This window comes from Elgaria multicarinata, chromosome 9 (assembly GCF_023053635.1).
Source record: "Elgaria multicarinata webbii isolate HBS135686 ecotype San Diego chromosome 9, rElgMul1.1.pri, whole genome shotgun sequence".
Taxonomy (NCBI): Eukaryota; Metazoa; Chordata; class Lepidosauria; order Squamata; family Anguidae; genus Elgaria; species Elgaria multicarinata.
Window position 1 is genome coordinate 19,421,983 of NC_086179.1, and position 16,531 is coordinate 19,438,513.

Genomic DNA, 16,531 nt, shown 5'->3' on the forward strand with positions numbered 1-16,531 from the left:
TAGTACCCTTTAGAGGGGCAGATTTGGCCCAGTGAAATCCAGTTGCTAATTCCATAGGTTGGGACCCGCTGGGGGCCATGAGATTCCTATAGGAGGTGTGAATGCTGGGACTCTCTGGCAGTGATCCTACACTTTGGACTGGAGGCCTGCCCTCTGTAAAGTAGGGCTGTATGAGATACTTAACAGAGGGCAGTCCACTATTTGAAGGAGTCCTCTGTTTGAAGGGTTGCCCAGTCCAAGTCTAAGGCTTGGTTCTTAACCATGCTGCTTAACCACAAAATGGTTAAGGGAATGCAATGCCTAATTTAAAGATAACGATAAGAAGGGAGAGCAGGCATTAGCCTTGAAGTTGCCCATCAACAGTTAACACTTAGATAACAGCAGACTAAGCAGGTCACCTGGTCACAGCTTTAGCCATTATAGGAACTTAAGAAGTTGCCTTATACTGAGTCAGACCATAGGTCCATCTAGCCACACTGTATTGCCTGGAAATACCAGGGATTGAACATGGGACATTCTTCATGCAAAGTATGTGCTCTACCACCGAGCCAGGGCACCTTCAGTGATATACTGTATTTCTATTTAAATTATAATAGTGATTTTAAAATTTGCACATATTTTGTCCTTTTTTATTTTGGGGGGTGATGCATAAGTGGCCACAGAGGGCAGAATCTAACGGGGCACTTCCGCCCTCACCAATTCTCTTCTTCCCCACTGATTGTGTTGCATAAGCGGGCACCACCACTTATGCAACAGTGATTTTGTGCTTCCGGGCACCCAAAACGAGCAGAAACACTCATTTCTGGAAGGAGGCAGATCAATGGAGCGAGCATGCATAAGCTTTCTCTGCCAGACTGCTTCCGTCCAGAAATGAGTGTTTCTGCTTGTTTTGTGGCTTCCCCTGGGAAGCGCTAAATCTCCCTTGCATAAATGGTGGGTCCTGCTTGCGCAATGAAATTGGCAGAACCCACTACTTGTGGAAGGGAATTGATGAGGTAGAAAGGAATCAGTGGGGGCATAAGCAACCCATTGGATTCTGCCCCCTAATAACATTTCTTCTACATTCTTTTTCAATCTGAGGGCGTATTTACACCACAAACCTTTTTTGGGTTTTGTATCAGTTTGATAATTTTGCCTTCCACCAGAAAATTATGGATGGTTGGATTCTGCCCCCTTCACCAAACTGCAGCTCCCAGGGTTCCTTGGAAGAAGGAATGAAGCACTGTTCGTCCACTTTAATCTATAATGTGTAAATACACCCTGCCCAGTAATGGCTTGTTTATATGCTAACTTGCTTAGGTCAAGGATACTGAACGCAGGCACTATTATTCTTACCTATCTTCTCCTTCCACTTTAACTCTGGATGAAATGCTATAAACGACTAGTTTGGAACCTCTGCCCTCTCCTCTACACTTTTCCTTTCACCAGTAGTAATATGAACATATTAATGTGAAACTGGTAACCAGGGGACGGCAGGTAGGATGAGCCGCACAATGTGAAAACAGCAGGGTACAGGGGATTCCAAACTGATTGCTGACTTTGATTGAAATGCAAGGCAGGGGGATTGGAAAGGGGGACTATTCACTCAGCCTCCTCCAAGCCTGGCTGCTCTAGGGCAAGCCCATCATGTGAAAGAGGCCTTTGTGTCATGCTCCCTTGGCCCTCTTGTGTTGCATGCCAGCAGGTAGCAATTGTTCAGATCTGCTGAGCGGGGTCAGAGTGGAAGGAGGCAAAAATGGCTTCTGTTGTCATATAGAACAAGGATCTCCAGAGGACTTGTCTGTGGCAACAATGCCGAAACCATGGCTAGATTTGCCTTGCCTTGCCAACTTCAAAAGGATGTTTTGCTCATTGTTAGCTTCTTCTGTGAGGGTAAGATTCCTGGGTCAGCAGAGAAGCTTAAGAAAATAAAACACACCTTTGTATCAGAAAGGCAAACAGGGCGCATCTAGTCCTGCCTGCTGTCTTCAAGCAAGAAATTATATACCTAAGGCATATACATTGGCAACCTGTGCAGCTCCAGTAAGCCACTGGAAATGCATCACAAGCTTCAGGGCTGCAGCTTTTGGGAACTTCCAGGTGAAAGGAATTCCATACATGAGGAGTAGCTACAGAAAGCATCTGTCTAAGGGTGCCTGATAGAACCTAAGGGAAGGATGGTATTATTAATAATAATAATAAAATAGTAATTGATAGAGATCTTGAAGATTTTATTTTATTATTAATGCCATTGAAAGACTCATACAATTAAAATATTTGCTAGAGTAATGTACGAAGTGTACATGGATGGTTCAGCATCTAACCACAGGCATATCCTTATGTAGTTTATTCTGCCTGGGTCTTACACATCTGCAGGAAACTGGTAGTCTGTGATGATGATTTAGAACCTATTATAATGTTCATGGCAGGGCACAGGTACAGCCTGCTCAGAGAACTGTACCACCTGAGAATGCACATGAGGAATCATGAATTTGAAAGCACCTTGGCATTAGAATCATTCTATATGGTGAAAGTTTATGTGCAGGGAGACTTTGGCCTTAGCTAGACCTAAGGTTTATCTCAGGATCGTCCCGAGGCCGTCCCTGCCTGCTCCCGGGATCCCCTGTGTGTCATTTACATGAACAGGGATGATCCCAGGATGATCCCGGGATAAACCTTAAGTCTAGCTAAGGCCTCAATATATGCTCATTCTAACAAGCAACATTTACATTGTGTAAGCCACTTTGAGAGCTCTTGACCCATAAAATTCTTGTGATAAATAAATAAACAAATCAACCTTCATGTGCATTCTTAGGTGACACAAAAGGCTGTACCATGTGTTTCTCTACACCCCCTCTCCCCGCATTTGAATCTGCTATCAGTCTATTAGCTTTCCTCCAGAAAGGTGCTATTACTTGGAGCTTTCTGCTTCTTAACGTCCCTTTTTTGGGGCTTTTTTGGGCTTTTTTGGCCCCGCACACACACATGATAAATGTGCAATTGTTACTCCAGTATTGTGGAGAATCTAGATTGCATTACTCCTGCACTCTAAAGGCAGTATTTTTCACTGGGAAAATGCATTTTCCCTTCCTCTTCCCAGATAGCACACCTATGGCAATAGTTTGTGTAGTTTGTACTACGATTATCTGTCATGGAACCTATTGGTTAGTATCCATGACATCATTGTGGATGATTGTTATGACTGACCCCTGCTTGCACAATTTTACTTCTTTATATCTGTCCAGTATGAAGCTCTTACAAAATAGAAACAACAGTATCCTACATCACCATATGTAGAAACTCCCCTCAAAGCAACGCACTGGTACTTTATTAACATGTTAAATTTCTTTCCCCCTTTAGTTCTTAGGAAGTAGCTAGGGGTGTATCCCATGTCTCTCTTCTTAAAAGCAGAAAAGTGTCAGAGAGGCTGTATTGCCACTACAGCATGAATCCTTCTCCTGGGCATGATTGGGACAAAGGTACCTCTTGGCATCTTTGTGGGTGAGAGGGGGAGGCTGTCGTCTGTAAAAGCCCACATAGCCTAATTCTCTATGTGTGTACTTATACATAGATCCTACTGAATGGCACTTGTGCCTAATTAAGTGTACATGGAAGGTCAAGTTCCTCTTTATCACATAACCTATTTTGTCTCTGCTTCCCTTGCTTGAGCAGTGAGGTGTGTCTTAAATACAGTGACAATCAACTATTTACAGTGAAACTCTTAATACAGGAACTAGAACTATTTGAATTCAGTTTGTTCCTTATTAGTAGAGTAGTTTTGTAGCACCAGACAAACCTGACTGTTTGTTTACTGACTAGCCTTTTACTTTTTGATAGAGAAATAGCCTTTGCCACTATTTTGAGTGCTGGACACAAGGACGAAAAAATTAACAGTGAGTAAATCAATGGGATGTCTCCCCACAAGGCTCTCTTGTCATTGTGGGTCACAACTAGGGTGAGCTTTCCATAAATGAGTATACTTTGTGCTTGCTTCTGAGTCAGTTTTCTCTTTGGTACTGGATTGGATAGCCATTAGCTGGAAAGTGGGATGGGCAGTAGCAGCATGGAAAAGATTAGGAGGGAGCTCAACTACTGAAGTACACATGAGGCCACAATATAGAAGACATGAGTTAAATGTTAGCTTTCTCCCAAGAAATGTGCCAAGGACTCAGAGACAAAATACAAAAGGAATGAGAATGAGATTCAAATTCTTTCATGCTGTTACATAATGACTGTGTGGAATAATCACTGTAGGAGACAGTTCTGGGAGGTTAGGAGACAGTCATATGGTAGTTGGTCCCAACTAATGGAGGGGGGTGATGCACCCTCAGATGCAGCCAGGTGGAGTGATTGTTGGTGGACCTTTGTTGGAGGAAAGGAGCCAAATGTCAGTTAGCGCCAGCTGAACAGATGGAAATTTTATCTCCAAAAATGTATTTATAATTCTATAAGATATTCTGGAGTATATGTAGCATAAATTGGATGACAGTATTAAAGTGACATGGTAGTGCTCCTTTAGTTAAGGTGAACCACACACGCAAAATGTTCTGCCATTATCAGTCTCAAAATTCAATAGCTTGTAAAAATGACAACTCTTTAGCTAATGAGGTTTTCTACACAAGGCTGTTAATCAGCTGTTAATCTGCTGTATCTACTTTTGGTTTCATCGAAGAATTGAGATCCAAGCACTATCGTTTCCATTTCTTCTTTTCTGCTAAATTACCTCTAGATGGCACTGTGGTACAGTGGAATAACAGAAATACACAAGTAAAAAGGTTTTCTTTTGGTTTCACAATTAAATAATGCACTTTCCTTGCTCTAAGAAAACTCACTGAACGTGATCTTTAGACACAGGAATGAAAATGGAGGGTCTCAACAATGTCTAAAGAGACCATAAACAACCGTGAGTAGGGAATGACAAGTGCAGAAAAGCCCAATAACTTGCATTTTGGCATCAATTATGTAATCAATGATGCCTACAGTTGTTCCAGATTTCAAAGTGATCTGATAAAAATTTCTACAGGTACAGTAAGTTAAAAATGTGTTGAAAATTGACATATTTACCCTTTTTATTCCAATTTTCAGATAGGCATAGTATACATTTCTATTAAAATTTGATGAAAACTATTGATATACTTTATATGTATATGGCCCATGCTTTGCAAGAAGTTGCCCTACAGGCTTCTAATTATTGTGTTCTGACTTGAAAATATGTAAATTTAAGCCTAACATATGAACCTGGCTCAGCCTTTGTCAGGGATTCATGGGCATAATTTGGTTTTAGATTGACTGATCTCTTGGAGAAATCTTTAAAAAAGGAAAAGCAATCTATTCTATCCTGATAAATTATTTGGCTTCAGATGGAGAGTATATTTTTTAGATGAGCTTTATTGGACCTCATCAATCAATTCCTGCAGTGAAGATAATTAAGGTTTCATTTTTTATATATATTTGCATTGTGTCTATGCTTTCTAGGTGTATCCCTCAAGTGATGCCTCAAGTTGCTCAAAGAACAGGCTGGCAAGTGATCCTCATTTTCACTTGCATTTCCATTTGTGTACCCATCCCATTATTGGATGAACGGGACTTACTATTAGAAAAGGAGAATGCCCGTCGTATAGGTGGCAACCTTGTGCTAGGAAAATTGGAAGAGCGCGTGAACAAGAAGCTCATGAACCTCAAAGAGATGGAAGTGGCTAAAGCGAAGCAGACAGGGCTGTTTCCACCCAGCATGCATTTCTTCAAGGCCAAAGTCCTCATTGATCAAAGTGCTGTGTTCAGCATCTTAAAAGAGATGCCAAAAGGTAGTGATTCCAACTTGGGTTCCTGTGGTATTCCTATGCATTTTGTGGATAGGGTAATAGATTATTATAGAGATTCATATGATTACTGTATAAAGCAGCCTTCCCCAACCTAGTGCCCTCCAGATGTGTTTGGCTGGGAATAATTGGCATTGCAGTCCAACACATCTGGTGGGCATCAGGTTGGGGAACTCTAGCATAAAGTACTTGTAAAAGAAGATACTGATACCTGCTTCTTTTCAGTAGTAATAATTCTCACTTTCAAAAAAAGAAAAGAAAACACAGTCAATATTAAACACACAAACTATGCCAACATCTGCGGCTTTTGACAAAATTTTCTCCCCGGACCTATCCTCAGCCTTCCTGTACAATGGGATCTTTTAAAGTTAGCCCTTAAGTAGATTCACACAATTACCGAAGATCCAAAAAGATTCTAACAAACACCTGCGTTTCGAGTCTTCTTTAATAAGATACTGGAAAACATTTAAGTTCTGGAAACATTCTTATGCTACTTTGATGGATCATGCTTCTAGTGGATGAATGTATGAATGAATGAATGATTATTGAGACAAAGATCAGATAGAACTAGTTAAGAACAATTAAAGAAAACATATATTTAAAAGGAGATCGACAACTCTCCCCCCCCCCCCCCACATTACACATGGAAGTAAAAAAGAAAAGAAAAGAAAATTGCAACCCTCTCAGTAATATGGGAGGATCATCCCTTAGGTAGAACAATGCAATATCTTTGGAAGATCATCCTGGAAAGGTTCTTAGCAAAGAAAGAATCAGCCTCACTCTACAAGCAAATGGATGGGATCATTCCTAGCACTAGTGATCACAGTTGATGTAAATAGCTAATTTAAATATGCAGGCCCAGGATACTTTTGCCAAATAACCTTTTCTCAAAGAGACCTCTGGAAGGATGGTAGTGCTTACATGATCCATCAGTGTAGCAAAACAATACCCCCAGACCCTTTTTTTGCCACCTTTCACTCAGTCATCCATGTCTTCTCAGGTAAATTAAGATTAGGCCTTTATCATGCCATTGCATTGTCTCATTTACATATTTTTTTTTGTGGGGGATCCAGACAACCGCTTCCACTTATAACTCTCTCAGGTTTTCCCACTGATGCTTCCTTTTTCCCTTACTGCGGAAAATCCTTAAAGGCAGAAAAGATAGAATAGTTGTACAACGTGTCTGGATTGTTAGCACTAGGAACCCTCTGTCTGGAAGCACCCCTCAACTCTTACCAAGATATGGATATAGGGAGGAACATGGGTCACATAGCCTTTGCAATCACCTTTGCAAAGTGGCAATACTGTTAAATGTCTGAGGTTAATTTGAGGTCTGCTTGTTGCTAATTTTTTTTTTAAAAAAATGTTACCAATTGTCTGCTAACAAAGCTTTGAAACACTAGAATGTTTGTCCATTTTTATGCAGTTGGTTCTCTTACAGTGAAAAAAAACAGAAGGGTGACTTTCTTTATCGTTCTGATACTAGGTTTTGCTTGGAGTTTGTGCTTCTCAAAATCTTCCAGGAATGTTGGATGCCTGGCTTATAAGAGCATTATAAGAACAATAAAGCTGTTTTTCCTGTCATAATTTACTTTATGAACTAATTTCCATTAAAAGTCCCAGAATGCCTTGCTGTAGCACTTTGGTCAAATAACCTAGGACAGTGGCCTGCTAGACCATTTGCAGCACAATTCATCTGTGTAAGAGGAAAATGTTCCCAGGGGCTATGGCCCAATTTCCATTCAGGCTATTAGTGTGGACTGAGCCTTTGCCAAGACACGTCAGCTTTTCTCAGTGTTGGTAATATAGCCTGTGAGGTTGATTTGAATCATATATTTTGCTTGTCATTTTTCACTACTTGGAAATGTCCCAGCATTCTGCAATACCTTTAATTCTGAAGATCACTCTAGAAAGTGAAAAAGGCACTGTAACTTTTAAATTAAATTTTAAAGCTTTTCTCATACGTATACCAGGCTATTACATAGAGCTTGTAGTGGTCTCTCCACCAAAGAACAGATCTGATCCATACTTGCTTAGCTTCAGTAGTACTACAACCTCAGGCTATCACAGAATTTCATTGGGGCTGTTCGCTCATAGCAAGAACCCACTGGTTTAAAAATCACTGAGTTGTTGTGCACAAGCACGCTGCCTGCAACGTGCTTGCCTCCTCTGTTTTACCACACAACCCATAATTCGTAGAATGTGCAGTGTGACATTGAAACCTGGGCCACTGAGTTATTTGGGGGCTAAAGAACCCAGCAGTTAACCCAACAACAAACCATGAGTTAACTGCTGGGCTGTTTAATCCCTGAACAACCCATCAATCCAGGTTTGGACTTAACACTCAACAACCTACAAAGAAGATTGTGAGTTATGGAGTAAAAGCAGAAGTGACAGGCACGCAGGAGGCATTCACTTTCCTTCTTGTGCATGACAACCCATGGGTTATTTAACTGATGGGTTGTTATTATGTGTGAACCAGGTCATTGGATCCCATAAATGTGATATCTTGACTAGTGCTTATATTTCATGCTTGGAACTTGTGCAGTCAAGTTCATCCCGGGGTTCAAAATGTTTTTCATTTGTACTAGGGAGAACCAAATTCTCTGGTTCCCATCTAAGTATAGTCATGTTTAACAATGTTCTGCATGTGATTAGTAGCCTTAGTCCTTGTTCAGAAAACACACTAAGCCATGGTGGTTAAGCGTTTTGAGCTAAACATTATGGCTTAGCATGTCATTCCTAACCATAACCACAGTTTAAACATGCTCACTAACCATTGCTGCAAAAGCATTAGTGGCCCCACCATGGCTTAGCGTGTTGTCTGAACAGGCCCTTAGAGAGTTTGATGGAAATGCACATCCTCATTTGTTCCTTCCAGGGTGAATGGAATCACATCCAATGTCTCTCAATGCCTTTCTTCATTCTCCTTTTCTTTAACCTTCTCGTGTTTGGGCCAGCTCAGCCAATCAGAGCCACAGGCTCCATACCCAACACTACTACAAATCCCTATATTGCATTACAGTTTAGTTTCCCATATACTGTGTTTTCAGTTTTACCAGGCACTGTTTTTTTTTTTTTTGCTTTGTTACATTTGCCTCCTGCGTCTCCACAGGTGGTGTATTACACCTGCATGACTATGCTATCCTTAGTGTTGACTGGCTGGTGTACAATGCCAGTTACCTGCCTGACTGTTACATCTGCTTCTGCCCTTTGTGGACTGTCCAGTTCAAGTTCTCCAGGCCTTTTCCTCCCAAGGATGCTCCTCCTGATTGCTCTAAGTGGGTGTTGCTAGAGACCTACCGCAAGAATTTGAACAATGTGACTCAATTTGATAACAGGTGGGTGAAAGTTTCTCTGATTAGTTACAGGCGAACCACACTATTATACTGCCTCTTCCTTTGGAGCAACAGCTTGATGTCTTTAAAAACAGAGTATGGGTACTTCAGGCATATTCCTTCCAAACCTCCATCTTGACCTGTTAGTCTAGAACTCATTAAAACTTCTCAGTAGAGGAAAGGCTATGTTGATTCTGTCATAATTATAATATTTAGCATTTATATCATGCTTTCCCCAACTGTTCAAAGTGCCTCACATTATCCTTACAACAACCCTTTAATGAAGACCAGATGTAGAGACTGGTTGGAAGAATGAGCCTAAACATTAGTAGCTTACCTAAGGCCACTCAGTGAATTAATGGCTGAAGAGGGAGATTTGAAGCAATAATTTTATTATCTCACAGCTCAAGTTCTTAACCACTTCATTGGCCTTTCAGTTCTATACAATTTGAACTTGATTCATTAAGCCCACTTGCTTGGAAGTAAGTCCTACTGAAGTCCAAAAGACTTGCATCCAGGTAAACATATTTAGGATGGCAGCATAAAAAGTGCTTTCGAGCTGTTTTGTACAAGTGCAAATGCAATGTAAGATAGAAAGCAGAAGAGAGCCCCTTTAAATCAAATGCACAGTACACATTTTACATTTGGGTTATAGGAGATGAAGGTTGGGAGGCAGGAAAATGGTGCCCCCCTCTGGAATCTGCAGACCATAGCAATTGCTTCACATTTCTTCATGTTAAAGCAGCAATTACTTCAAATAACCAGGGCAAACATCCCTTTTGTCTTTCCTTTTTGTCTCTAAGGTACCTTCTAATTTTTCCAATGTGCAGTGTATATGGAGGATGGGATTTTGGTTTTGCAAGAACTTTACTATGTGAACACTGCAGAATCTTAATACGAAAACGAATAGCTATTGTATACTTGGCACATATCAGTTCTAACACTGCAATCTCCTATGCACACTTACCAGGAAGTAAATCCTATTGATGAGACTGGGGCTAACTTTGAGTAAATATGCATTGGATCAAGCACCTTCCCCCATAGGTTCAAACTGCCAAGGCTTCTGTAAAAAGACATATTCCAGGTTCCTCCTCCCTCCCCCCACCCTGGCCTTCTTCACAAGATCTTTCTAATGTACCCCTGCTGAGCTGGAGGAGATCCTATCTTTTTAAATTCCCATTCTTTGGCTAGCTGTTGTAGGACAGATAAGTTTGTAAAAGATGCCTCTGGCACTTCATTCATTCCTGGTTTCTAGGGTGACGCTTGCTATGTCACCACATAAGCAGTTCTTCTCAGAATAGGCCTGAAATGCCAGTTACTACCACACATAAACTAAGAAAAATGCTGCTGTGTGTGTCCTTCTCTAGCTATGGTTCATTTCCTTTCCATTATGTTGCATTGTTTATGGAGTAGTTTCTTGCAATGCCTGATCTTTTGTCTGCTAATGTAACGAAAAAGCCCCATTGTCATGCACAAGAGGGCAGAGTTAACGTTGCTGTGGAAACCTTAACTCTGAATTCCTCGACTGGTGGGTACTTAAAAAAAAAACACCTCACCCTAGATGAGGTAGGACTACTGGATTTTTCGTTTCATTCCTCACTCCCCCAATCTAGCCTTCGTTCTGTTTAATAAATGTAATAAACAACCAAATGGAGTGAAAAATAACTGTAGTCCAAAGCATAGGACTCCTTAGGTAGGATAACAGCAGCTGGCATATTAAACTTGTGGCAAACAGGCTCCATTTTGTGCTCTCCCATCCCATCTGTTGACCAGGGCCTGTGCTCCTTCGTTTTATGAGAATTGGCAACGCTCTCTTGCAAGCTGTAGGAGCACAATTTTCCTGATGAACAATAAAGATTTTTAGACAAAGTTAATAAGTACGAATTCAATCCAGATCTCATATGTGCAATGATGATGTGTACTTTTAATTGCTTGGGCTGTGATTAGGCAAGGCATCAAACATAAACTACTCGTTGGAAGTGGTCACTGTTGTCATAGCGAAGGAATGAGGCCTAGGCCAGGAGCTAGCAACTTGTTCATTATTAAGGATTCTGATGGAGAAACAGCACGAGCCAGAGTCTCACAGACACAATTTGCATATTTTGTTACATGCAATGAGCATATTTGCATATTATTCACATGGGTGTGTAATATGTGCCAAGCCACAGCTGATGGGCAAGTTGTTCTTACTCTGATGCAGGCTGTTTCTGGAATGATTAACTCCAGATGAGAAAAGTGTTGTATAGTCCCTAGCAAGGAACAACAACAATGTAAAATGAACATAGAAATCATTAACTATAAAACAAATTATTTTGGGCCATTAAAAATATTTCTGAGTGTTTAATATAAATAACTAAGTAAGCAAACTCATTTCTTAATCATGAACAAGAATCAGCTAACAGGAAAACTAGAATTATAAAGATGAGCTCTATTTAATGGCTGCATCTTTGTGCATGCATATGTGTGTGTTCAGTAGACAATATAACTCTTGAACGATGTGGGCAGAAAGTAGATCTCCAGACATTTTGGATTTCAACTTCCTTTATTCTTGACTATTTCCCATGCTGCAGGGGCTTCTGGGAGTTGAAGCCCAAAACATCTGGTGATTTACCTCCTCCCGACACCTGGTCTAGAATGTGCAGTGTTCTATAGGCAGTTTTCAGAATGCAACTCTTCTGTCTTTCACACCCAAACTTCCAGAAAAGAAGGAAGCAGCCCCACATGAATGTCAGCCAATATTAGTGCCCTATACCTTTGCACAGCCTGCTGCTAATAAGGCTGTCTCTTCTTGAGGAAGAATTAAGGAAGTGGGTGGGACATGATGCCACCTGCAAAATGCTCTCTCTCTCTCTCTCTGATATACATCATGGAGAACAGAGCGGGACACTTGTGTAGTGCTTGATTTGGGTTTCCCTGCTGGGCAGTAGGCATGTCAACACAAGACCTGTGATCAGATTTATTTCTGGTTGAATGTTCCTTTTTGCATCCATCTATCACCAATACATGTAGGGATGTGTGTGTGGCTTGTCTAGTGCAATATTCAAGTGTGACCTGAAACAAAACCGCAGCACGGAGAGCTCCTATTTAGTGTGTCAGGATTCTCCATTCCATTTCTCCGCTCCCATCCCCAACAGACACTCAATATTCTGTGGTCATTGAGAATGATTAGTCTTTATTGGGCTCTTTTGAATTATATGGTGTTTTCCACCCCCCAAAGGTTTTTATTCCCCTAAAAGATTTGTTCTATTTTTGCAAATCTTGAGGTTCCCTGATACCTCCACTTCTCAATAGTTCTATTTTGGCAAATAGCCATCCTAAGTCAGCCCTTGCATTCATTTCTCCTCTCTGACAACTCTCCTACTCTGATCTTGGGTGACTTCAATATCCATGTGGATGACCCTCACGATGCTGCAGCTCTACGATTTCGCTCCTTATCTTCCTCTTACGACCTTAAGCTCTGCTCTGAAGCACCCACTCATTCCCTTGGACACTGTCTGGATCTTGTCCTCACTCGGAACTGCTCTGTCCTGGACTTTTCTATTGCTGACTTTCCTCTGTCAGATCATCATCTAGTCTCTTTCAATATCACTCACAATCCCCCTCCTTCACGTCCCGCTTCACGCCCTTGTCGTGACCTGCATTCTATCAACTACGAGGCTTTTTCTCAGTCTTTAGCCTCCTCTCTCCCTTCTGTCTACACAGCCGTCTCCTTGGACTCAGCCGTCTCCTCCTTTAACTCCTCCTTATCTTCAACTCTTGATAATCTTGCTCCATCTACAACTCGGATAGTTCGCCCCTCTCTACCCCAACCGTGGCTCACCTCTTTCCTCCGCTACCTTCGCTCTTGTTCCCGGGCAGCCGAACGCCTGTGGCGTAAGACCAAGGACTGGGCGGACTTTGTCCACTACAAATTTGTTCTCTCCTCCTTCTCTTCTGCCATTTCACTGGCCAAACAGCAGCACTACTCAACGTTGATCCAGTCAAATGCTAAGCACCCTCAGCGGCTCTTCAAGTCCTTCAATTCTCTTCTGAAGCCCAGTCCGCCATCTCTCCCCGCCTCTCTGTCTGCCAACGACTTTGCCTCTTTCTTCAATGCTAAAATCCAAACTATACGCTCAGATCTAGCCAACTCTGCTCCGCTTCCAGCTCCTGCCCCTCACCTGTCAGTTCCTCCTTCAACTCTCTCGGCGTTCCCTTCGGTCTCAGCTGATGAACTGTCTAAAATACTGCGCTCATCGAAGCCTTCCACTTGTTCCCGTGATCCGATTCCCTCTCGCGTCTTTATTAATCTTATCCCCGCTATCCTCCCGTCCTTGCTTCACATCATTAATTCTTCTCTGTCCTCTGGTTCATTTCCTTCTGCTTTTAAACATGCTACAGTCTCTCCCATTCTCAAAAAACCCACTCTTGATCGACTATCACTGTCTAACTACCGACCTGTCTCCCTCCTGCCCTTTGTCTCAAAGATCCTGGAACGTCTGGTCTACTCTCGTTGTCTTGACTTTCTCTCTAATAACTCTGCTCTGGATCCCTTTCAATCTGGCTTCCGTCCTTTGCATTCCACTGAAACAGCCCTTACCAAGATCACCAATGATCTTCTTACTGCCAAGTCTAAAGGCCATTATTCCATTCTTATTCTCCTTGATCTAACCGCAGCCTTTGACACGGTGGATCACGATCTTCTCTTAGATTCCCTCCATGACCTTGGACTCTGTGGCTCTGTCTATAACTGGTTTGCCTCCTATCTAGAGGGTCGCTCTTTCAGCGTGTCGGCTAACGGCAGCTCGTCCTCCTCTTTTCCCCTTTTAGTTGGGGTTCCTCAAGGCTCGGTGCTTGGCCCGTTGTTGTTCTCTCTATACATGCTGCCCTTGGGCAAGCTTATTCAATCTCACGGCCTCCAATATCACCTGTATGCCGATGATACACAATTATATCTTTCATCTCCGGAACTTTCTCCAGATGTTCACGATCGTATCTCGGCATGTCTTTCAGATATCTCAGCCTGGCTGCTTCATCGTCGTTTGAAACTTAACATGGCAAAGACTGAATTGCTTGTTTTTCCTCCTAAACCTTCTCCTCACCTCTCATTCTCTCTTACTGTCAACGATGTCACGCTTACTCCGGTCAAGGAAGCTCGTAGTCTTGGCTTTATATTTGACTCCTCGCTCTCCTTTACTCCTCACATTGAGGCAGTAGCTAAATCCTGTCGTTTCTTCCTATATAATATTGCCAGGATTCGACCATTTTTGTCGGTCTCTTCTGCCAAGACTCTCGTTCACGCACTGGTTATCTCTCGGCTGGACTACTGCAACCTTCTTCTCTCTGGCCTTCCTTCGTCTCACATCAGTCCGCTGGTCTCTGTCCACCACTCTGCCGCTAAGATCATCTTCCTGGCCCGCCGCTCTGACCATGTCACTCCACTTCTGAAATCTCTTCATTGGCTTCCAATTCACTCCAGAATCCAATATAAACTTCTCCTGCTGACCTTCAATGCTCTTCACGGTCTAGCTCCTGCCTATCTCTCCTCTCTCATCTCACACTACCGCCCCGCTCGGGCTCTCCGCTCCTCTGATGCCATGCTTCTCGCCTGCCCAAGGACCTCCACTTCCCTTACTCGGCTTCGTCCTTTTTCTTCTGCTGCCCCTTACGCCTGGAACGCTCTTCCAGAACACTTGAGAACTACAAACTCAATCACTGCTTTTAAAACTCAGCTAAAAACTTTTCTTTTCCCTATAGCCTTCAAATATTGAGTTTGTTCTGACTCTATACTGTTAGCTTTACCCTACCCGGTGCCTGTTTACACTTCCCTGTGCCTGTTTGCATTCTCCTTCCCTCTTTATTGTTTACTACAACTTATTAGATTGTAAGCCTATGCGGCAGGGTCTTGCTATGTACTGTGTTATCTGTACAGCACCATGTACATTGATGGTGCTATATAAATAAATAATAATAATAATAATAATAATTATTAGTATTCCTTATAAATCTTGACACGGTTTAATCACCTTTTTTATGTTCTCCTGCAGACCCACATGTATGACATTGTCAAACTATTCATGAGAAATGGTCTCTAGTTAAATCTTGTTACATATTTATTTATGTATTTATTATATTTATATCCCACCTTTTTTCCTCTTGCAAGGAACCCAAGGTGGCTTACAAGGCCTTCTCTCCTTTTTATCCTTACAACAACTCTCTGAAGACTGGCCCAAGACACCCAGTGAAGTTTGTGGCTGAGTGGGGACTTGAACCCAGATATCCAAGTCCCAGACCAACACTCTAACCACTACACCACACTGGCTCTCACATATGATCAAACAGGCCAAGTCAACAAGGTCTAGGAGGGTTTGCCTTGCTGCAGCTTGAAGAGAGGCCAGAGACCAGGGGGAAAGTGAGTCCTTAGATTCCTCTAGGGGAATGAAATCACAAAAATACCTCATTTCTTCAATAGCATTGGGTCAATTAAATTGCTAAGTACTGGTACATCCATGAAGGACAATCTTCCCTCCCTCTGAAGTACCACCAAATTCCCCTGGAGCAAAACTTGACTGCTTTATACCTCTTCTAATCCCTCCATTTAACCAGTGAGCTTACTAATGAATAAACATGCTTAGTTAAGATTGTGTTACACATGTGTCAGTGGAGATAAGTAAGACAAATAAGCACAAATAGGCTTGGTTTTGAGGTTGAAGCCCATAGGAAAATGTTATGGTTTTCTGTCTATTCAGGCCATAGAGGTAAAAGTCTTACAGGCATTATTAAACTGTATCTCTCTCTCTCTCTCTTTTTCACCCTCCCCAGTTTGCTGAAGAACCTAACACTAGTAACGGATGCTCCAGAGGTGACCTATTCTACTCAGGCTTTCATCTGGAAGAGATTTGAAAACGCCTTCATCACAGCTTCAGGCCTTATCAACTATGCACCTGTGTTCAAGGCCTATTTCTATCAGGGGCTGTTGGAGCTCTATGAAGATAATGTACAATATGTTGAGATAAGGGTTATGCTGCCACCGGTAATGCATTCTTATCTTACATCCTTGCTTCTCAGGGCTCCCCTTTCCATCCTGGGAGACATTTTCTGATGGCCAATATGGGTTGTTGTTTTTGTTTTTTGGTTTGGGGGTGGGGGAAACACATTATTGTATGATTTCAAATTATTATTATTATTATTATTATTATTATTATTATTATTATTGGTAATGAGAATGGGCCCAAATCTGTTTTTCAGAGGTTAATAGCTATGGCACTAACATCTTCCCATAAACTCTGCTCAGACCTTGTTTAGTTATTAATTAAATCCGTGGAAAGTGGTTACTCTCTATGCCTAAACAATCTGAGTCTCTTTTAGAAATATTTCGAGTCCTAGTAGGAAGAATATTTTCAGAAGGATAGTAGG

General features: G+C 41.9%; 1 protein-coding gene across 2 annotated transcripts in view; it reads left to right on the top strand.

The window, feature by feature from the left end:
* The window catches only part of ADA2 (adenosine deaminase 2), a 36,528-nt gene that overhangs the window by 4,262 nt on the left and 15,735 nt on the right, over window positions 1–16,531 (top strand). Inside the window, exons 2-5 of one of the 2 annotated variants that reach the window (XM_063134868.1) lie at window positions 3,817–3,872; window positions 5,455–5,783; window positions 8,914–9,139; window positions 15,938–16,148. In XM_063134868.1, the coding sequence (XP_062990938.1) occupies window positions 5,471–5,783; window positions 8,914–9,139; window positions 15,938–16,148 (750 nt within the window). In that variant the 5' untranslated portion in view covers window positions 3,817–3,872; window positions 5,455–5,470. The remainder of the gene's footprint in view (window positions 1–3,816; window positions 3,873–5,454; window positions 5,784–8,913; window positions 9,140–15,937; window positions 16,149–16,531) is intronic. The other variant, XM_063134867.1, reaches the window with a different exon arrangement.